The sequence below is a fragment of the Callithrix jacchus genome, chromosome 14 (genome assembly GCF_049354715.1).
Source record: "Callithrix jacchus isolate 240 chromosome 14, calJac240_pri, whole genome shotgun sequence".
Classification (NCBI taxonomy): domain Eukaryota; kingdom Metazoa; phylum Chordata; class Mammalia; order Primates; family Cebidae; genus Callithrix; species Callithrix jacchus.
The window spans coordinates 104,217,363-104,238,891 of NC_133515.1; the positions used below are offsets into that span (position 1 = coordinate 104,217,363).

Here is a 21,529-nt window from a genome sequence, read left to right on the forward strand (position 1 = left end):
ATTTTTTTCTAATACTAGGCTTGCTTATTTTAGCCCACTGGTGCCAGCACGTTAGATTGTTAGTCTAGCTCCATTATTCTGAGTTGTTTGGTGCACTCTAAATATTTGTGCCTACAGTATTTCTAGCTTTGGTTTCCCAACAGCCACATTATACCAGCTCTGGTGTTTTCAATTACTGATGTTAACGCACATACGCAAACTGCTCCCTCCCAGCCCGCTGGAACCATCGTCTCACTGCTGACGCACTCACTCTGTACAGGTTCACAGCAGTCTTAGAAGAAACTCACAGGCAGCACATGTTCTAGATCAACTTTGATAATTATTTATGTACTTAATTCATTTTTCAGCAAATACGCTTTTTATTTATTTTTGAGATGGAGTCTCTGTCAGCAGACTGGAGTGCAGTGCTACAATCTCGGCTCACTGCAACCTCTGCCTCCTGGGTTCAGGCAACTCTCCTGCCTCAACCTCCCAAATAGCTGGGACTACAGGTGCATACCACCGCGCCCAGCTAATTTTTGTATTTTTAGTAGAGACTGGGTTTCACCATGTTGGCCAGGATGGTCTCGATCTCTCGACCTCGTGATTCACCCACCTCGGCCTCCCAAAGTGCTGGGATTACTGGCGTGAGCCACCGCTCCCAGCCTTACTCTGCTGTTTTTAAAAACTTGTTGGTAGCAACTGACTTTATCTGATGCAGAGGGCTTAGTCGGGATGTTTAATCTGGCTGTAATGTTGTCCATGATTCAAAAGATGTTGTTCTCAAGCTGTGCAAGAGGCAAGAAATGCCTCTACATAAACAGAGTAGGCAGGCTGTTATTTTTAAATGTTTGTTCTGCACCAGCAGTCCATTGTAAATGTGTGTGTATTCTGGTTATTTTTCCCTAAGGGAGCTCTCTTTTGGGCGTGGCTCCACGGCACCTGTAGGAGGCGGGGCTTTCCCTAGCATCGTTGAGAAAGAGCCTTGGGATGGCAGGGATGGCGAGGTGAGTGCGTGGGAGAGAGGCTGTGCGGGCAGCAGCCCTGGTTTACTCTCGAGCCTGTGCATCTCTGCACCTGGAGTCAAGTCCTTTCCATCAGACCTCCCCTTTGGTGTACCCGTGGGCCTTTTAAGAGGTTCTTCTCTGAGGACCCTTCATCTTCCTTATCACAAGTTTAAGTGCTGCATGGCATTTGATATTCTTGACAGACAGCCAAGATACATTTCAGCAGTAAGGTTGCTTTCCCGGTTATTACCCTCAAAGCAACCATTTAACCTGGAATTCATTTACTTTATCTTAGAAAAATGCAAAATTATAGCTTTGAAACTAGCACTTATTTCTGTACTGTTGTGTCCCACCCTCCTCAAAAGTACAAGTTCAATGGCTTTCAGTGTTAAAGTGGTGAGTGATGCTGTTGCAATGTTTTATCCAAGTTCTTAGCTTTTCTATCCACATAATCATAGGTACGAAGGTCAAGGCAGGAGCCAGCCGGAGGAGAACCTGGTTTGTAAGAGGAGTAGGTCTAGAGAGTTGCTCTTCTGTAAAATGAGATGTTGGCCTTCCAGGGTGTCCCCTTCTGCAGATCTAACCATGGATTTCTGTCTCCCAGCTTCCCGTGGAGGATGACATTGACCTCAGTGATGTGGAGCTCGATGACTTAGGGAAAGATGAGTTGTGAGAGCCTCAGCAGAGGCTTCAGACCATTTTCTTTTCTTGGGAGCCAGCGGTTTTTTTCCAGCAGTGAAGGAACATTCTCTACAATCAGATGACTCTACCAGTGGCCTTTTAAACCAAGAAGTAGTACTTGATTGGTCATTTGAAAACACTGCAACAGTGAACTTTTGCATCCCAAGAAAACATTGAAAAATTCTATGAATTGTTATAGCCGGTGAATTGTATCGTATTCTGTCACACAATATTTTGAAGAGTACTCGGCTGTCGAAACATTTTTCCTCTCTCTGACTGCTGCTTGAATGTTCTTGGAGGCTGTTTCTTATGTGTAGGTTTTTTAATGTGATTCCTTCATTTGATTATTAATGGCTTTTTCCATTAAAGAATAAAATATTTTGGACAATGCCAATAAATGTATGAAATTAGTATCCATAGGCTAAATTAAGAGATGGTTAGCAGTAAATTACTATTTTGAAGTGATACACTGATGTCTTTCCTCCCCATCAACTTTTTTAAACAAAAAACAAGACCTTTGGTTCAGATGGTGCCATCGATGCCTACCACAGCGTGGAACCTGGGCCCAGTGAGAACTGCAATTTCCTGCCCACTGTTCTGTCTTTGGGCCATCTCTAGTGATTATCATTACTAGGGAATCTAGCTGGTTATACAGTTCAAGGCTTTCTATGTTGTTATGAACCTTAAAATAGCCATTAAGACGTGAAATACAGCAGCAGGTTACCAATTTATAGGTATATCATTTATGTAAAACATTCAGAAAAATGAAATTTTGAATTTGTTAGAACATTCAAAGGACTTGAGAGCATTTTATTGTAACTTAAAAAAAAAATAAATACAACTGTCACTAACTTTTGTGAGCAATTTCTCTGAAAAAAATCTTAGTTCTATAAGACATGTGAGGCATTCTCTGGCTAAAGGAAAGAGGTGGCTGTAACAGTCTGCACGAACATGAGACAGGTGCCAGCTGGCCTTTCTAGTCAAGAAGACTAAGGTCGATATGGAAGTAGACATAAGGAAAATAGTCTTGATTACTGAGTTGCAGTCCCGGGATCTCCACAGATGCCTAGAAAAGAAGACATGGCAGTGTTCTAGGTGCATAAACTAGTTTCCTGTCTTACCGTTTGATTTTTGAGGAAGTTCTCCAGGCACTGACTGTATTCTGCTCTGCATAGCTGTGGCCCACCCGCTCCAGCCCAGCCCTTGCTGTGCAAGGGGTGTATGACATGTAGATGTTCGTAACAGGCTGGCAACTACCGTTTTTTTCCCTTGAGACAGAGTCTCTCCAGGTTGGAATGCCGTGGCATGATCTCAGCTCACTGCAACCTACATCTCCTGGGTTCAAGCAGTTTTCCTACCTCAGACTCCAAGTAGCTTGGATTACAGGCATATGATACTACTAATTTTTTTTAGTAGAGATAGGGTCTCACCATGTTGGCTAGGCTGGTCCCAAACCGTTGACCTCAAGTGATCCTCCTGCCTCCCAAAGTGCTGGGACTATGGGCAGATACCAGTTTTTTTGCAGGCAGGGGGTAGGGGCTTGAGACAAAGTTTCACTCATTACCCAGGCTAGAGTGCAGTGGGGCTACCTCAGCTCACTGCAACCTCTGCCTCCCAGGTTCAAGCGATTCTCCTGCCTCGGCCTCCCGAGTAGCTGGGATTACAGGCATGTGCCAGCACACCTGGCTAATTTTGTATTCTTAGTAGAGACAGTTTCTCCATGTTGGTCAGGCTGATCTTGAACGCCCGACCTCAGGTGATCCACCCACCTTGGCCTCCGAAAGTGAAGTGCTGGAATTACAGGCATGAGCAACTGTGCCTGGCCAGATACCAGTGTTTTGAAAGTATCTCCCTTTCTACAATAAGACACTGACCTTAATACAGAAATGCTGTTTCAGGCCAGGCATGGTGGCTCACGCCTGTAGTCCCAGCACTTTGGGAGGCCAAGGCGGGCAGATCATGAGATCAGGAGTTCGAGACCAGCCTGACCAACATGGTGAAACCCTGTCTCTACTAAAAATACAAAAACTTAGCCAGGCATGGTGGTGCATGCCTATAATCCTAGCTACTCAGGAGGCTGAGGCAGAAGAATCACTTGAACCTGGGAGGCAGAGGTTGCAGTGAATCAAGATCACGCTACTGCACTCCAGCCTGGGCCACAAAAGCCAAACTCTGTCTCAAAAAAAAAAAAAAAGCCACCATTTCTAGATACCTACATCCAGTATACTTGTAGCAGCTACTTCATCCAGGTGTCGGAAGACAGAGTTTAGAACCTCCCGTAAACGTTTGGCGGATGACTTCTTTTGTGGCTGCAGGAGCACTGCCTGGAAGTTCACTGGTAGCCCATACCTTTCCAGATAGACAACATGTGTCAGTTACTACTACAAATGCAAACGCGCATAGAAGGAATCTGACGAGACGACGTACATTCCAAGGCTGAAAAGCTTCAACCAACACAGCTTCGTAAAGTCAAACTTAAGCGAAAGACCTAGTGCAATGACGTGATCTCGGCTCACTGCAGCCTCTGCGTCTGGGGTTCAACCAATTCTGCCTCAGCCTCCCGAGTAGCTGGGATTACAGCACCTGCCACCACCACACCGGGCTAATTTTTGTATTTTTAGTAGAGGTGGGGTTTCTCCATGTCAGGCTGATCTCAAACTCCTGATCTTAAGTGATCCACCCACCTCAGCCACTCAAAGTGCTGGGATTACAGGCGTGAACCACCGCACCCAGCCATAAGCTTTTATTTTCAGTGTCCGTAAATTATCCCCTGGTTCCCAACCTTCCTGATCCTCATTTGGTAACATGAGTTTTGAAATCCTGGGCTTTCCCGTTGGGCCTCAGAAAGGTGAGGGAAGCCTGAATGCACAAAGAGGCTGCTGGGAAGCACACACACATCCACTCTCACCCACCAGGCACAAGACCGACCTGGTGGTACCACCTTTACCTCCCAAGAGCCAAGTGCCACAGAGGCTGGAGGTGTTACCAGGGAGGACTGTGGCACCTGGGTAGATAACAAGCAAGGGGAACGGCCCAGTTGGTCACCCTCATTTCTTTAGTGCGTCTCTGGTCCTCAGAGCTCTGGTGTCACCCAGGGGAAATGAGCAGAGAGGCTACAGCACTTAGTGGAGAGCCCCTTACCCTGTCGCCTTCCCTCCTGCACTCCCTGACCCAACTCCCAGTGCTGTAAACAAGCACAACATCCTTGGCTTCACCAAATAATTCCACCTTCCCTGGGGGATGACCAGAATGCTTTCCCAGAGGGCAGATAGTAGCCAGTCCCAGGCCCCAAGCCCCGGCATTCTAAGGGATGGAGTTCTAGCCCTCACTCTGCTGCCTGGATGCAGATGCTCCCCTTTCCTGCCCTGCTTTGTTGTCTTGCAACCTCGTGGTTCCACCAGTGTCATTACCAAATTGCCCTGGAGGTTATCTGTCACCCAGAAGGAGGACTGTCCTTTTAAAGCGCTCCTCCCTCAGCAGCCTGGCTTGAGGGAGAGGCCTGCCTCTGTTGTGCTCCTAGGTCCCTAACAGACATGCTCTCTAGCCCCTGACCCTTCCTCAGCCTCTGGGCTCTTCTGACCCTCCCAGCCCTGTCCCATCTCTGGCACCCTTGCTGCTAATAATGCCTTCTCCGTTCTGCCCAGAACAGAGCCCCATGCCAAGCATGGTGGCTCACCCCTGTTATCCCAGCACTTTGTGGGGCCAAGGCAGGCTGGATCACCTGAGTTTGAGACCAGCCTGGCCACCATGGTGAAACGCTGTCACTACTAAAAATGGAAAAATTAGCCAGGTGTGGTGGTGCGCACCTATAATCCCAGCTACTAGGGAAGGCTGAGGCAGGAGAATTGCTTGAACCCGGGAAGCGGAGGTTGCAGTGAGCCGAGATTGTGCCACTGCACTCCAGCCTGGAGGACAGAGCAAGAGTCCTTCTCAAAAAAATAAGACCATAGGAGTGGCTGCTGGTCCCCCTCATTCTCCTTAATGCCCGCCCCATGCCAAGAACTAACAGGAGGCTTATGGCAACAGCCAGGCTGGTGAGGCTGGACCAGTGGAAGAGAGGCGGAGTGGACCAGGCCTGTCGGGTGCAGCGGCAGGGGACTCCAAACTGACCCTGAAGTTTGGGGTCTGATGAGGGGAAAGAAGAGGAGGCCACTGGCAGAAAACAGGGAAGCAAAGGAAGCTGTGCAGGAGGGGAGATGAGACGGATACCCAGGTAAGGCCTATGGCAGATGAATGGCAGGACCTGGAGACCAGGAAACATGGGCAGGAAAACGAGGGAGAGTAGGGGACAGCAGGGAAGGGTGAGGAGCTCTTCGGTGCAGGCGAGGAAGGGGTCCGGGAGGTCAGACAGAGGGTCCTGGGGGCCGGAGGAGCCCAGGAGGCTGCAGGTCAGAGCAGCAGGCGATGCGCAACACTCCGTAACAGGGGAGGCAGTCACACGGCAAGAAAGCGGGCTGCAAAGGCATTTCCTGGCTGATTCCACTGTCATAAAAATCTGTAAGAATTATGTGCATCTGTACATAAAAACCAACAAACCCTACACCTAGAGGGACACCGACTTGCACTTCAGCAGTGTTCTCTCCTGGTGGTAAGATTATAGGAGTTTTTATTCCCTCTGCTTACCTAGAGTTGCCAGATTGCCCACAGGGAAGTAATTTTTTTTGTTTTTTGAGCTGGAGTTTCACTCTCGTTGCCCAGGCTGGAGTGCAGTGGTGCGATCTTGGCTCACTGCAAACTCTGCCTCCTAAGCTCAAGTGATCCTCCCACCTCAGCCTCCCAAGTAGCCAGTACTACAGGCCTGTACCACCAGACCAGCTAATTTACGGGGTTCACCATGCTGGCCAGGCTGGTCTTGAACTTCTGACCTTGGCCTCCCAAAGTACTGGGATTATATGGGTGAGCCACTGCACCCAGCCTGCCTAATATTTAAAAAAATAGGCCAAGCACAGTGGCTCATGCCTGTAATCCCAGCACTTTGGGAGGCCGAAGGGGGCGGGGGGGAGGGGGATCACCTGAGGTGAGGAGTTCGAGACCAGCCTGACCAACATGGAGAAACCCCATCTCTACTAAAAATACAAAATTAGCCGGGCGTGGTGGCACATGCCTGTAATCACATCTGCTAGGGAGGCTGAGGCAGGAGAATCACTTGAACCTGAAAGGTGGAGGTTGCCGTGAGCTGAGATCGTGCCATTGCGCTGTAGCCTGGCCAACAAAAGTGAAACTTTCAATATATTAGGTAACATTAGCTTTGTTGTTGTTGGTTTGGTTTTCTCTCTGGGCTGCTTTGACGGGTGGGCTTTCCAGGCTGAGGACAGAGGCAGCCCGAAAACCCCTTCCAGAGCCACTGGGCCCCTGCAGGCATCACGAGGGTGGGGACAGAAGCCAGCCAGAGGGTCCACAAGGGCATGCCAGTGGGGCAGCCAGGGAGAACCCGGATGACACTCGCCCCCAGTGTGGCAGCAATGGAGGGACCAGACAGCAGGGGACGCAGGGCTGAGGGGAGGGTATATTTGACTTGGAATTTAGCATGCTGCCAAAAGCCACGGGCACAGAAAGAAGAGGGTGGGAGGGTGGAGAGAAGGCAGGAGCTGGGGTGCCCCGATAGCTCCCCCAGGCCCTGCCCACCCTCAGGACATGCCTTCCAGGGCATCGCTGCCACGCACCTGAGCACGGACTCCACGAACACTCTCAGGGCCTTGATGTGGATCCAGGCAATGAAGGCTTCGCTGAAGTTCACCTTGAGCCAGCGCAGCAGGGGGCCCTGCAGAGACGGTAGAGACAGGTGAGCCCTCCTGGCCGCCCCGCCCAACGCAGTCAACAAAGAACTTGGGTTTTGACAGAGCGCCCCCGGGTGGAGAAGAAGTGCCCAGGAGCAGGCAGAAGCAGAGTCAGGCGGACCAGCCCTGGGTCAGGCTCAGGACCATGAGGTCCAGGGCGCCTGGAGCCGGGGAAGCTCAGCGAGCCAGCCACCGGCACATGCACGGGGACACCACAGACCACAGCACAGGAAGCTGGGCAGCCCCTGACCTCAGGATGTTCAGCAGGCGGCCAGGGGCTCCGCCTGACACTGCACAGCCAGGGAGCCCACCTTCCTGAAGGCTCTGGCCCCAGGATCCTGGGACCATCCACAGCAGCTGACTCCAGGGGCACCTCACAGCCCCACGTCATGTGGCTACATCAGCGGCCACTGATGCTGGTGTGGCAGGTCCTCCCGGGAGCTCAGAGTCTAGGAGCAAGAGCTCTGAGCCCCTGCCTGACACTGCAAGTGCCCACAAAGTCAGGGGTGGGTCCAGCCAGGGCAGCCGAGGGAGGAGAGCTGAGCGGCCAACCACCACCAGGTCCTGCCCGTCCCAGCTCCAGCCACCTCCAGCCAGGGGCCCAGGGAGAGGCGCCCTGGCAGACAAGCACCCTTCACTGCTGGCGGATTAGGAGGAAGGCATGATTCTGGGCTCCTCAAATTTAAGACCTCGAAAGCCATGTGAGAGAACAGAAAATGCAAAGATTCATTTTCTCAGAAGGTGCCTGAGCTGGCGAGGAGGCGCAAGCCAGGGACCCCCGGCTTCCCGGGGCGTTGCTTACCTCACCCTCGCCCTCACTCTCTCTCTCTCTGTCGCTCTGCCCCGCAGCGGGCCTATCGGGGTTACCTAGCGGGGTTACCTTAACCTTGTGGTCCGGGAAGGTGGATGATCCCTTTTTAAGAGCAACACAGGAAGTTTGCTAAAGGCACAGAAATGATTTATTAATCTTTCAGCAAAACATTCATCACAAACAAATAAATCATTCTCATCACCTGAAAGGCACACGAGAACAAGCTCAGGAATTCAGGCCCACCCTCGGGACTCGCTCTGGGCTGGACTAGAGATGTGGCAGGTGCCCACCGGGCTCCCGGAGTGGCAAAGGCGGAGGGAGGGGCAGCGTTAACGTCTTTCAGTTCTGGATTCCAAGCAGGGAGCCAATCTCTGGCAGAGGGGTCAGTCCCTGTGCTTGGGCTCGACCAGGACCCCCACTGCCGGCTGACCAGGATGGCGCTAGGAGGCGTCAGTGGAAACGCTGTCTGTACTCTGTCAAGGAGTCTCCACCATACCCACCACAGATGCCCTCCTGACATTTGGGGGACCCCTCGGTGCGTAGAGTGTAGGAGATGAGTTGGGCGTGCAGTTAAGACACTCACCCATTCCCATTCTGTCTCTGCAAACAGGTGGGAAACACTGGGAAATCCCACTCTGCTCTCAAAATACACTCAAACCCAGGGCCTGCACTGTCCCTCTGGTTAACAAGTGACAAAAAGGATGCCAGACTCTTGGTCATGAACTTCCAGATAGGCCAGAGGGGGCCAGATTCTTAGGAGGCCAGTGGGGCTGACCCAAGCTGAGAGTGCCTCCACCTCCCACCCACAGAGACCCTGGCAGGGCCCCCAGGGCAGTGTGGGTGAAGGCTAGGCCATGGAAAATTACGCCAGCTGGCAACCTGAGCCCCACGTGGCAGGTGGCAGGCTGTGTCACCCTGTTCCCCAGGGGTCTGGCAGGCCTGGGCCAGTGCCCAGGAGGGTGCCAAAGGCCCTACTTCGCCACCTGTCCCCCACCCAGCAGGGCCTCCCATTGTGGAGGCTGCCATGGTCTAGCCCCCATCCAGATAAACTGTGCAGGGGGGTGGGGCCAGGTCTGAAGTGAACTGGGAAAAAGCCCAACTAGAGAGAACGGCCCGGGCACGCCCAGGTTATGAGGGTTTCAGGTGAGCTGAGGCTAAGGAAGAAAACACTGTGGAGCTCAGCTTTGACTGGGGAAAATCTCTCCTGCCTGGTATCTGGGTCTGTGGGCCCTGCTCTGAGAACAGGAGCACCCAAAGGTCCCCAGCTCCAGCTTGGCCCCTCATCCTCAAGAAGGGACACCCTCCCCACAGGCTCAGCCACAGCCCAGAGCCTCTGGTTCTGAGGCGTGTCTCACTTGCTATGCACACACATGTCCACACACATGCACGCGCACAGGCACACACATGCACACACATACACGCACGCACACACGTGTGAGCATCCTGTGCTTCTATTTCTGGGACAGGAGTGAAAAATCCCTATATGAACTTTTATATTATCAGCTGTTGTCTCCTTCCTAAGGGGAGGTCCAAGAACCCCACTATGGGGGCTCCATGGCTGGGCTCACTCATGAGGGGTGGCTGCTTATCTGCAGTCCCTGCGCGAGAAGGTCGCTGGCAGGCCAAGTCCCCAAGAGCCTGGAGCACACACTTGGTGATGCAGGCATCGGAGCACTCCCAGCCTGCCACGGCCAGTGCTCCTTCCTACGGAGGTCCTCACAGCGCTGCGCTCACAGCAACTTTCCCCCAAAGACCTCAAGGATGTTCTACTCCTTCCTCCCGCCCGTCTCTGGAGGCTAGCTTGGAAGGTGCTCCACAGAAACCTCTCTGGTGGGCATGGGAAAGAAGGGGCCCAAAAGCATCCCACCCAGACAGGCTTCTTCCAAGTTGCCTGGCTTAGCCCAGCACGGCAGCGGGAGGACCTGAGTGTGGAAGGCGCCCTCCTCACAGGGCCCTGGAGTGACCCTCCCAAGGCTCTCCTGCTCACATTTCAAATCAAGCATCTGGTTTTGCTCCCTGGAGAGCTAAGCTGTCCTCCTACATGAAGGGCTTCTCAGTGGCTGTGGTCGGAAGTCTCCAGATAAGCACCCACTCCGTGCTAAGAACACGGGAAGTAAATACAGGGGCCAGCGGCGCCCTGGAAACCTCGCACTGCAATCTCCAAGGCCCGGCGCTGCCCACCCTGCGCACAGATGCACCCGCTTGGAGCCCCCGTGCCTTGCTCAGTCCCAGGAAGGCTGGGCAAGGTCCTCTAGCCAGTTGCCTCTCAGCCTCAGTTTCTCATCCATTCTGTGGAGCCAGCAACCCTTCCCTGGCAGGGCAGTGCTCAGGACGGTGAGAACGTATGTGGAACATGTGGCTCAGGTGGACCCCCAGCTCCACCGCCTGGGATCCTTTGTGTGAGCACTGCCCCTCCCCTCCAGGACCCCCTCAGGCATCCCATGAGAACAGATAGTGGGTCCCCACAGTGTGAGCCCAGGGGACTGGGGACAGTGAGAGGGAGAGCAGGAGACTTGGAAGGACTCTTCTATCCCCAGGCCACTGGCGGGGGAGGGGCCACTCAATCACATACTCACATACTGTTGCTTCTTATCAGACAGCAATCGGGCCATCTCCTCCCTTTCCCTTTTAATTTCTTTCTCATCATAGTAAAATTCACGAACAGTGAACCTTAAAGCAAGCAAACCATGGGCTTTCACTCAGACGCTTTCCAGAGGGGCAGAGAACCCCCGACCCCTGCAACGGGAGATGGAGCAAATCTGGAGAACCCTTACTTGTTTTCTCTGGCTTTGCTTTTGAAATCTTCAATCACTTTTCGAAACAGAGTCACAGTGAAAAGGCCGCCCTCCTTGTCCTCAGTAATGAGTCTGTTGGAGAGAAGCATCTGCTGGCTGGACTCCGCCTGGCCCTGTGTGGGAGCAGGGCTCAGGGGCCCCCAGGCCTGGTGGCCTGTACTTGGGGCTCCTGGCATCAGCTGACGGCTGGGAAACCCAGGGCACACCCTGTGATTTCGTAACCTCTGGCTGGCTGCCCCTCCTTCCTGTCCCTTCCACACTCCTCCAGGCTAAGGCCTCAGAGGGCCTTGGGGTCCAGGGGGTGCAGAGGCCTGGGCTTTGGCTCCCACTCATCAAATGCCTGAGCAACCAAGCCCTCCTGGGGCTCTGTCACTGCAGCTGGCACGGGGTGTCCCTGGCTCTGATGTGCTGTGGTTATAGTGAAACAGGGTGGTGGAAACCATCTTACAAGGTCCATTTCACTTCCAATGTCACAAAGTCCTAATGGGACACAGCTTCCCAAGCACATCTCAACATAGGTCCACTGGGGCCACTGCCTCTAGCAACTTGGGAATTCTTGGGGCCAGGGGTCTAAGCTCTCTGAGTTCTATTGGCCAGAAGATGGGAAGTGGGAGCCCTCAGGCCCAGGCAGGATCTCACGGGGTCCCCCTTCCTTTCTCTGAGCCGCATCCACAGGGGCTGCCCCCAGGCTCCAGGTATTTCCAGAGTTATCTGTGCAGGCTCTCAGGTGCCCTGTGACAACGAAGGGCCTGAGGCTCTGGTCTGGGAGGCCAGGCCATGGACCAAGGCAGCCGGTCCTGGCAAGGATCCCGGTGCTTGGCATTTAAGAGCAGTGACTGCTTCTGCCAGCTTCCAGGGCTGGCTCCTCTGCTCCGGAGCCTTGCTCCTCTTCCCTACCTTCCCTGTGACCTCGGGCTGTGACTATCCTGTTCCTTGCAACCTTCAATTTAGATCCCGATTGCCGTCTCATAGCCCTGGGAGAGCCCCTCCCCAGCAGGGGCCCCAGGGCAGAGACCTTACAGCAGGAGTTGTGTGTGTGGGAAATCAGATGAACAGGCTGGCTGCCTGATGCATGTTCTAAAATCTCTTCAAATTACAAACCATCTCAGCCATACAAAAAGGTATAGAGGAAAACAAGTACCAGGCTGGGTGCGGTGGCTCACATCTGTAATCCCAATACTTTGGGAGGCTGAGGCAGGCGGACCACCTGAGGTCAGGAGTTCGAGACCAGCCTGACCAACAGGGTAAAACCCCATCTCTACCAAAAATACAAAAATTAGCCAACCATGATAGTGCATGCCTATAATCCCAGCTACTCAGGAGGCCGAGGTAGGAGAATTGCTTAAACACAGGAGGCTGCCATACCACCGATTTGATAATGGAAACAAAAAAAATAAATAAATAAAAATAAACCCGGGAGGTGGAGACTGCAGTGAGCTGAGATCACACCACTGCACTCCACCCTGGGCAACAGAGCGAGACTCCATCTCAAAAAAAGGAAAACACATTCCTTTGGATCAGCCACCCAAAAACCAAAGGTCCAGCAGGTGAAAGCTCACGTCCCCCTATCCCACTATGTGCCACTCACTCCATCCTGAGCCACCACCATCCTGAGTGTGGCCTTCCTCCCCATGGCCTATCCCTGCAATTCCCTTCACACCCGTGTGTACTGAGTCATATCCATTTCAGACCCTCTGCTCCTCTGCAGCTGTCTCTCCGCTTCCTCCCTGCTGATGCCCAGAGCCCAGCACCCTTCCTTCCTCGCCGGGCAGTGTCCCATGATGGACACAGTTTGTAACCTGCTCTCCTGTCACTCTAACAGGGCCCACTGGCCACTCCTGCTCTGGCCCCTGCAGGACACATGCTAAGTCTGCTTTCCCTCCCACCTCCCGCTGTGGCTGTTCACTGGGCAGCCACTCAGGCCAGGGCTGGCTTCCCCCTCCACCAGGGAAGAAATGATGCTGAGCTGAGAATGCAGCCATAATGCAGCAGAGAGCAACAGCACAGAGAAGATGCTAGGCCAGGCGGTGCCAGGGCAGCCTTCCCAGGGCAGAGGCAGGGAAGTGGAGTTTTGAAAGAGGAAGGACTCTAGCATGTGACAATGTGTGTGACCCTAACAGAATTCTAGGCCAAGGGACAGGAGAGGGCCCAGGTGTGGAGGGCTCGGGGGCTCATACCCTTGGGCCATGTTTGGTGGCTGGCTGCCCTGAAGCACCCACATGCCCCCCAGGGGACCTGGGGCCAAGCTGTGGTCTCACTTACTTGGTCGATCGAGGGACCACCATGTCTGAGAGAGATTCGTAGGTTTTTTGCCATTGTGAGTAGTTTGGTCTGCAAGAACACAGAATGGTTCTGTGATTTTTGGCTGAAAAAGCTCTTGGGAGTCCCAAGTGCTCAGGAAGCTGCACACCCCTTTTCCTGAGGCCCTGAAGGTGAGCAGGGCTGGGGTCAGAGGGAGCCCTAATCTCCGGAGGCCCTGCTGTGCCCATGGGGAATCCCTGCCCAGCCTCCCCAGGGTACCCACAGAAGTCCCTTTGTGAAGAGCTGTGGTTACAGTTGGCGCTCACTAATAACCATCTAATCTGGGCTCCGTGTGACCTTGGACAAGCTAAGCGACCTCTCCAGCCTCAGGACAATGGGAATCACCAGAGACACCAACGGGCCACCTTCCTCTCCACTGGGCAGGGGCAGTAAGTTCCCTTCTGCGATCGCCAGCACAGGCTGAGACACTCATTCTCCCAGCAGCACTCACTTGGGGACAATGACCAGAAGCGTGACGAGATACTCAGAATCCAGCACGAAGTCCTCTTTGTTCACAATATCGCTCAGTGTCCGGGTGAAGAGGTTCCCCCTAAAAGGCAGGTGGAACAAAGGGCGTGAAAGGTGTGAGCAGAAAGGGATATGGTGACCCCCACAGACACCCACACCCAGGTGCTGGGGCCAGAGGCAGTTCTCAGGGGCTGTGGGCCCTGGGGTTGCTGGGGCCTAGGAGAACACAGCAATTCTCAGAAATGATTGTTCCCCGCAACCCCAGTGCCCAGTGCCCCAAACTCTGTGCTGGGCCCACAGCTGCTGCCTCCTTCCCTCTAGGGACAGGGAGGCTGGCAGGGCATTAGGTGCTATCACCCGTCGCCCAGGGGCTGCTGAATCCAACACCTCAGTGACCTGCCCTGCCCCAGTGCCTGCCACAGCTGCTACAGGAGGGGGGCCTCGGGTGGCAGGCAGCTAAAGCTACTCAAGTGTCAACACAATGGGCAGCTCTCAGAGCTGTGTGAACCATCACGATAGAGCTCTGTGTCACATTACACGCCTCCCAGGCCAGCAGCCCGGAGACACTCACCTGAAATAGCTTCTTACATGCCCAGTGGATCTGGGCTGAGTGGAGAGCATGGTATTATTAGCACATGGATCAAAGCTATCGGATCAGTAAATGGGCCAAGATCAAGCTACCCAGGCCATATGGGGCGTCCACACAGGGGCCGTGATGCGGCCACAGCGCTTCTCTGGAAATCGCTCTCTGGCGTTGAGCCATTGCCAAAGCTTTAAAGGCAACGGTAAATACCCTCCTCGGGAGCCCACGTGCCTTCTTTGCTGTCCCCTGCCTGAACATCACTGAACAGCTCCGTGGCCATGGATAAAGCCCAGAGGTTCCTAGCGTGCTAGCACCGAACACACTACCCTCACACTGTCCCACCCGTCTCCCTGGCTGACCTCTGAACCCCAAACATAAACCCAACTTTCCACGTGTGTTTGTTGAATGAGTAACAGTGAGCCCTGCAAGTGCAGAAATTGTATTGTATTCTGCATTGTATCTTTAGCGTCTAGCATCCGGCCTGAGGGCACGGTGCACACTTGATACATGTACAACGAAAGAAGAAAAGAGCGCAGAGGAGGGAGTGACTTTCATCCTTCTTCGCATGCCGCCCTCCTATACTTGGCATATGCGCTCAGTCAATCAAAGTCACAGTGAATCAATGAATGATCAGCGGATGAAGGAACCTCACCAGCTGAGTGAAGAGGCTGGACCAGATGTCTGCTCAAGTCCCAAACAGCCCACCATGGGGTGACAGCCCCATGGCCCGCAGGCTCCAAGCCAGGACAGACGTATGACCCATCCCCGTTTAGGGCTCTCTGCCCTGGCACCAGTCTCTGTCCCATCCTTTGGAGCTCATGCCCACTCACTTCTGACACGAAGCCAGGCATCCAACAGCAAGGGCTTCTATTAAAGTGAGTCCTTCATCTGTGGTTTCTAACTTTCTTTCCACTATGTACCATTTTCTTTTTTCACAAAAAGACAGCTGGCCCAGTGACCTGAGAAGCGGAATGTGGAAGTGGGGTACCTCCCAGGTGAATTCTCTTTGCTTACAGTGGTGAGCCTCAGAGGGAGGGCAGCTGGTTCGGGCTCCCTGTCCACTTCCCTCCTCTGGAGTTAGGGTCCAAGTGTAGGCATCAAATTAAAAACTCTGCAATCGACCAGGGTCCTTAGAGAACCGCCAACAGCATCAGATCCAAAGTCTGGGGGACTGGGCTGCTCCTCCATGCCACCCCCACCCTGTTCAGGAACAGCCTCCCCAGGAGGAGCTCACCCAGTGTGTGCCTGCGTGTGTGAGTGCGTGCGTGTGTGTGTGTGTGTGTCTTTTTTTTGAGAGAGAATCTCACTCTGTTGCCCAGGCTGGAATGCAGTGATGATCTTGGCTCACTGCAACCTCTGTCTCCCGAGTTCCAGTGATTCTCATGCCTCAGCCTCCCAAATAGCTGGGATTATGGGTGCCCTCCACCACACCCAGTTACTTTTTGTATTTTTAGTAGAGATGGGGCTTCACCATTTTGGCCAGGCTGGTCTCAAACTCTTTACTTCAGGTGATCCACCCGCCTCAGCCTCCCAAACTGCTGAGATTACAGGCGAAAGCCACTGCACCTAGCTACCTGGCTTCTCTTACATACCTCCAACAGGACACTCACTACCTCCCAACGGTCCCTGCCACCATGTCACTGAGCTTATACTTTTCTGTGGCACTGCCACCATCCTGGTGACTGTTCTGTCTGCTGAGCCCACTCCCTCTCCCACACAGTTGCCCTTCAGATGGGTGGAGAAGGCACTTGAGTCCCTGAGTCTGCTCTGCTCTGGGCCACAGAGCCCAGTAACTCCCTGCCTTTTGCAAAGGGCTGTGCTGTGACATCCCAGTCCCCTGTCACCCCCAGTGGGCCCTCTGTGCAGCCTCCACAGGGGAGGACTGGGGGCAACATCCCAGGCACCCTGGAGGAGCCAGGAGAGGGAAGCATGCAGGTGGTGAGCAGCATCGCCCATACTCTTCCCTGGGCACATGAGTGAGGTGCGATCACCTTCGCCTGGCCCATTCCTCCTCTCCCAGAACGCAGCTCTTGCAGAGGTAAGCACCTTCACCTGTCTGCCTCACTGTCATACATGGGCATAGCCTCCGCAGGTGGCCCAGTGACAGGACGGGCAAGCGCTAAGTCCCCGCCAGGACCCGCCCTAGTCACATGTAGAGGCTGGCAGATACGCACATGGATTTCTTCTCCAGGTTCTCCAGGTTTGTCTTCAGAGTGTTGTAGGCTGCTGTTCGAGACTTCAGGTCCGTCTCGATCTGCGCCAGTTGCTGTTTGGGAAAGCAAAAGCTCCTAGTGACCTCTAGCCTTGGCTGAACTTTCTGAGATGGCCACAACAGCTCATGGTGTGCTCAAGAAAAACAACTGCCATGCCCATTTGCTGGGATGGCTTCTGTTTACCAGCATTTGGCCCTTCCAGGGAGGCCCCATGTGGCACCCAGGCGCCAAGCCGTGATGGCTTCACTAGGATGACTCAATGAGCCCACCCTTTCCTGATTTCAAGCCCATCCTTAATGGTCAGGCATCCCACGCCCACACCCACCCTCTCAGGCTCTGCTGGAGGCCAGCTCAGGCTGACTCCCCTCCTTGCTTCCGGGGGACCCGGCATGGCCTGGCCCTCACAGATGCCCATGTCTCCTAGCTTGACTGTGCTGATCTCCCTTGAATGGGTTGGCAGGGGCAGGGAGGTATGGTGGGCAGAAATAAGACAGGCCTGGGCTCAAGCTGCGCTCTCCTGCTTTCTGGCCAACTGGCTCACGTTCCCCATCTGTCCCACAGTGGGGATAGTGCCGGTGCTGAAAGCCAGCTGTTCGAGGCTCCTTCCCATTCCCTCCCTCAGCCCCACGCGTGACACTCCACCAGCTTGGGCAACCAGCCACAGCAGGAACATTTACACCATGGCCAGCAACAAATGCTCCAGGCCAGCACACAGCTGCTGCTGGAGAATCTCCAGAATCAGCAGATGAAGAAAACAGGTGCTCCCTAGAATGCCAACAGCTTTAGTCTAAATACACACATTTATACATGGGAGAATCCATTTTAAACTTTTAAACACTGGTTACCTTTTGGGAGAATATAGGGAATGGGGGTGATGATCACAGCTCTGATGATTTTATAATTTTAAAGATAAAACCATAAAATAATTTTAAAGATAAAATAATTAAATATGATAATTAAAACGGTTAAATGATTAAATTAAAATCATAGGTCAGGCGCGGTGGCTCATGCCTGTAATCCCAGCACTTTGGGAAGTTGAGGCAGGCAGATCACCTGAGGTCAGGAGTTTGAGACCAGCCTAGCCAACACAGTGAAACACCGTCTGTACTACAAATACAAAAATTAGCCAGGCGTGGTGGCAGACACCTGTAATCCCAGCTACTCGGGAGGCTGAGGCGGGAGAATTGCTTGAACCCAGGAGGCAGAGGCTGCAGTGAGCTGAGATCATGCTGCTGCACTCCAGCCTGGGCATCTAAATGCTTTTATCTTTACATTTTGCCATGTTTAATTTTTTTAATAAAATTCATCGTTTTGAGGCCGGGCGCAGTGGCTCACACCTGTAATCCCAGCACTTTGGGAGGCTGAGGCAGGTGGATCATGAGGTCAAGAGATTGAGACCATCCTGGTCAACATGGTGAAACCCTGTCTCTACTAAAAATGCAAAAATTAGCTGGGCATGGTGGCGTGTGCCTGTAATCCCAGCTACTCAGGAGGCTGAGGCAGAAGAATTGCCTGAACCCAGGAGGCGGAGGTTGCGGTGAGCCGAGATCGCGCCATTGCACTCCAGCCTGGGTAACAAGAGCGAAACTCCATCTCGAAAAAAAAAGAAAATAATTTCATCGTTTTATAATTTTTTTAAATGTTTAATTTTGAAACGATTATAGATTCACAGGATGTTACAAAAATAGTACACAGAGATCTTAAGTCCCCTTCATGCAGTTTCCCACAGTGACGACGTCTCACTATACAACTGTTCTGCCCTGTGCAACTACATGCAACTGTATTGTACAACTGGAGGACTGTATTAAACTATTCTGCACGAGACAAGTATACTGCATCATGCAACTACACTACATTAGTGCCATTTTGCACTGCACAGCTCTACTTCCATACTACGCTGCCCTACACAACTACGCTATTCTGCATCTCACAATCGCAGCGCACTGTCATAACCAGGACACTGACACAGGTACAACCCACTGGTACTGGTTTTTCAAATATGATTTATATATTTTTTGAAAAACAAAAGCAAAAAAAACTTCTTGTCTTTACTTTTCTGATTTCACCACAAGCAAATAAAAACTTGCCAAGCAGTAATAGGGAGCCAGCAGAACAGTGGTAGGAACGAGGGCTTTCGAACCAGCAAGACTCACATTTAAATGCCAGTTCTGACTTTTGCTTGCTGTGTGACCTGATATAAGCTCCTAGACCTCTCTGAAAAGTGACCCAGAATTATTGTGAGATACATAGGAGTTTCCTTTGACTAAATGTCTCTAGTTGGCAGATTGAGACCTCTCATTGGCAGAACAAGGCTGGGGCGGGGGTGTCACACTGTGTTTCTGGAGTAGGAAGGACTGTGGGAGCCCACACTCCAGAGCCTCAGGCCCTGCTGCTGCCAGGAGCTGCTTCCCTGCAGTGGGGCCAGTCCAGGGCTTCCATGCACACAGCACAGCCCGCAGGCTCTGGTCGCCAAGACCTGCATCCCGAGCCTGGCCTAATGGGTTGGCCCTGGAGCGCTTACTCGACCCTTCAGCTTCCTCTTCTCCACTCAGAGGAAAGCGGTGTCCACCACAAGGCAAGAGGTAGAAAGTAAGAGAGCCCAGCAAGGTCTCTGGCCATCTAGAATGCCACCAAACCAGCACCCTCCTTCCTGCCTGCCAAAGGTGCTTTTGGGGTGCCCTGGACTGGAGAAGCTAGGTCTCCCTACAGCCCCTCTGCTCCCTCCATGTGCTCTGGGGGCCTTCCCCAGGGTCTGTCATCCCTGGGATTCAGAGAATCCCAAACTGGCACGGGGCGGGGCAAGGAAGGGCCAGCCCCACCAGCCACCACGTGCTTCCAGTTCCTTGGTGGGTGTGCACAGTGCCCTCTGAAAGGCAAGCCTGGCACAGGTGCTCTGAGCAGCCCCTCCTTGAAGGGCCTTCCCCAATCACTGCCCAATCATCCCAGGAGGGGCCTGCGTCTCCTTGACGTAAGCAGTGCCACCCAGATTCCCAAGCTTTCTGGCTCCACCCTACTTTCCAGGAAACCTGCAGGAGCTGCCAGAGGATTGGTCCCAGAGGCCCAGCTCCACTCTGACCCTTGGCCACAGTCACAGAACAGGGCACCTTTGTTCTTAGCCCAGGCCAAGACTCTCCCACAGCCATGGGGGCCAACTAGAGAAAGGACATATTAGGGGCTCAGTGTTTTGTGGCAGAAGGGAGGGCCAGGCCATCAGAAACCATCAGCCTCCATCTCACGGTCCTCATCACCCTCACCCTCACCCTCAGTGATGATACAGGGAAGTCACCAGGCTCCAGATGCCCACAGCATCACCTGGGACTTGAGGTTTATTTTATCAAGTGGCATGGAGGCCATTGCTGGGCAGGACAGCAGACTCTTGGGACACTTCCTGCCTCTCCATTGTCACAAGTGCCTCTAATTAGGGAAGCTCCCAGCAAGTAGCTGGTGCAAGGTCTCAAGAGGTGAGGGCTCCCGTGCTGAACTCTCCACCTAAAGCAAATAGCTTTGCAGGTGAACAATCCCCTGGGAGGTAGAGGTGTCTGGTTGCTGGGAGGAGAGGAGGGGAGCTGCCCTCATCGAGCAGTCGCCATCAGTAACTGTTCGTGGTTATTGTTGTTTGCTGTTGTTTTGTTTTTGAGCTGTTACCCAGGCTGGAGTGCAATGGCACAATCTTGGCTCACTGCAACCTCCGCCTCCCAGGTTCAAGCAATTCTCCTGCCTCAGCCTCCTGAGTAGCTGGGACTACAGGCATGCACCACCATGCCCGGCTAATTTTTGTTTTATTAGTAGAGAGGGGTTTCACCATATTGGACAGGCTGGTCTCGAACTCCCGACCTCACGATCCACCTGCCTCAGCCTCACAAAGTGCTGGGATTACAGGCGTGAGCCACTGTACCTGGCCAAAATCAGTAACTTTGGGGAAAAAAAAGTAGAGCAGCAAGTGATTGGGTGCTGGGCCCTCAAGGGGAGGTCAGGGGACTGACTCCTTCCTGTCTAGGGCTGCCCTGAAACTCCAAACCTGACCAATGCATGGAAGGAGGCCACACCTCAGAAACCCAGAGACCCAGTCAGGGCTGGCTGAGGCTGTGGTTGGGGACCCTGTCCAGGCTCAGACCCCACGCTCTTGCCCGCCTGACTCACCGGTCAAGATGTCCCCTGGAGCATCCCCTCCTCACCTTGGCTATGGTGTCCACCACGCTCACGAGTGGCTGCTTGGCAGGATATTTGGCCATGTCCCATTCAAAGTGGGTCACAAAGGTGGTTAAGTCAACTGGAAGAATACAAACACATTTTAACACATGAGTCTGGGCTCTGCAGCCACGATCGAGACTTCAGAATCCCGAGAAAAGCATCACCTCAGACACAAAGGCAGCCATCAAGGGCAAAGCCAGTGGGCAGGCACAGGCCTCTGGGAAAGCCAACGTTTGCCCATGGGAGCAGGGAGCTATGAGTCCGTGGGAGCTGTCAGCCAGAACTGCCGCCCTAAACCACTGAAAAACACACCAGCAACTGAGAGGACTGTGCCAGCTGCCCTTCTGTGCCCGATTCTCCTTCTGGCAGTGGGTACCCCAGAGACAGGCTGTTTGGGAGAGTTGCCCTCCTGAGAGGAGGAAGCCAAGTCGGCCGATCTTCTGAGAGGGCACCAGCTAAGTGTTCACCTTCTCCAGTGGCCTGGACCACACTTCTCTGCCGGGTCACTGTGCTGTTTTGAGGTTCCCAAAGGCATGCTGGAGAGCAGTGGGCCAAGCCCTGAAACGCTGTGCGGCCCGTGACGTGTCCCAGGTGCCCCTGAAGCAAGACAAGCGTCTCCTGCCTCCTGAGCCCAAGCTCTAGACAGTTTCAACCTTTGCTGTCCAGTTCAAAAAAGGCATTTTACACATGAGCAGAATACTGGACTTCGTGACTGTGGTTTGC

The 21,529-nt window shown here is 53.3% G+C and overlaps 2 protein-coding genes across 20 annotated transcripts in view; one reads left to right on the forward strand and one right to left on the reverse strand.

The window, feature by feature from the left end:
• PDIA6 (protein disulfide isomerase family A member 6) overlaps positions 1-2,518 on the forward strand; it is a 27,962-nt gene extending 25,444 nt beyond the window's left edge. The window contains exons 12-13 of the mRNA XM_002758030.7: positions 890-986; positions 1,591-2,518. Coding sequence (XP_002758076.1) covers positions 890-986; positions 1,591-1,659 — 166 coding nt within the window. The 3' untranslated portion in view covers positions 1,660-2,518. The remainder of the gene's footprint in view (positions 1-889; positions 987-1,590) is intronic.
• The window catches only part of ATP6V1C2 (ATPase H+ transporting V1 subunit C2), a 62,196-nt gene continuing 41,006 nt past the window's right edge, over positions 340-21,529 (reverse strand). For 6 of the 19 annotated variants that reach the window (XM_035273235.3, XM_035273234.3, XM_035273240.3 and 3 more), the window contains 10 exons: positions 20,791-20,885; positions 16,577-16,668; positions 15,233-15,361; positions 13,803-13,901; positions 13,313-13,381; positions 11,030-11,122; positions 10,832-10,925; positions 8,247-8,384; positions 7,331-7,428; positions 340-2,733 (listed from right to left, as the gene is read on the reverse strand). In XM_035273235.3, coding sequence (XP_035129126.3) covers positions 2,478-2,733; positions 7,331-7,428; positions 8,247-8,384; positions 10,832-10,925; positions 11,030-11,122; positions 13,313-13,381; positions 13,803-13,901; positions 15,233-15,361; positions 16,577-16,668; positions 20,791-20,885 — 1,163 coding nt within the window. In that variant the 3' untranslated portion in view covers positions 340-2,477. Of the gene's footprint in view, positions 2,734-3,883; positions 4,017-7,330; positions 7,429-7,694; positions 8,385-10,827; positions 10,926-11,029; positions 11,123-13,312; positions 13,382-13,802; positions 13,902-15,232; positions 15,362-16,576; positions 16,669-20,790; positions 20,886-21,529 lie in introns of those variants that run through there. The other 13 variants (XM_017964544.4, XM_017964543.4, XM_078348517.1 and 10 more) reach the window with 10 other exon arrangements.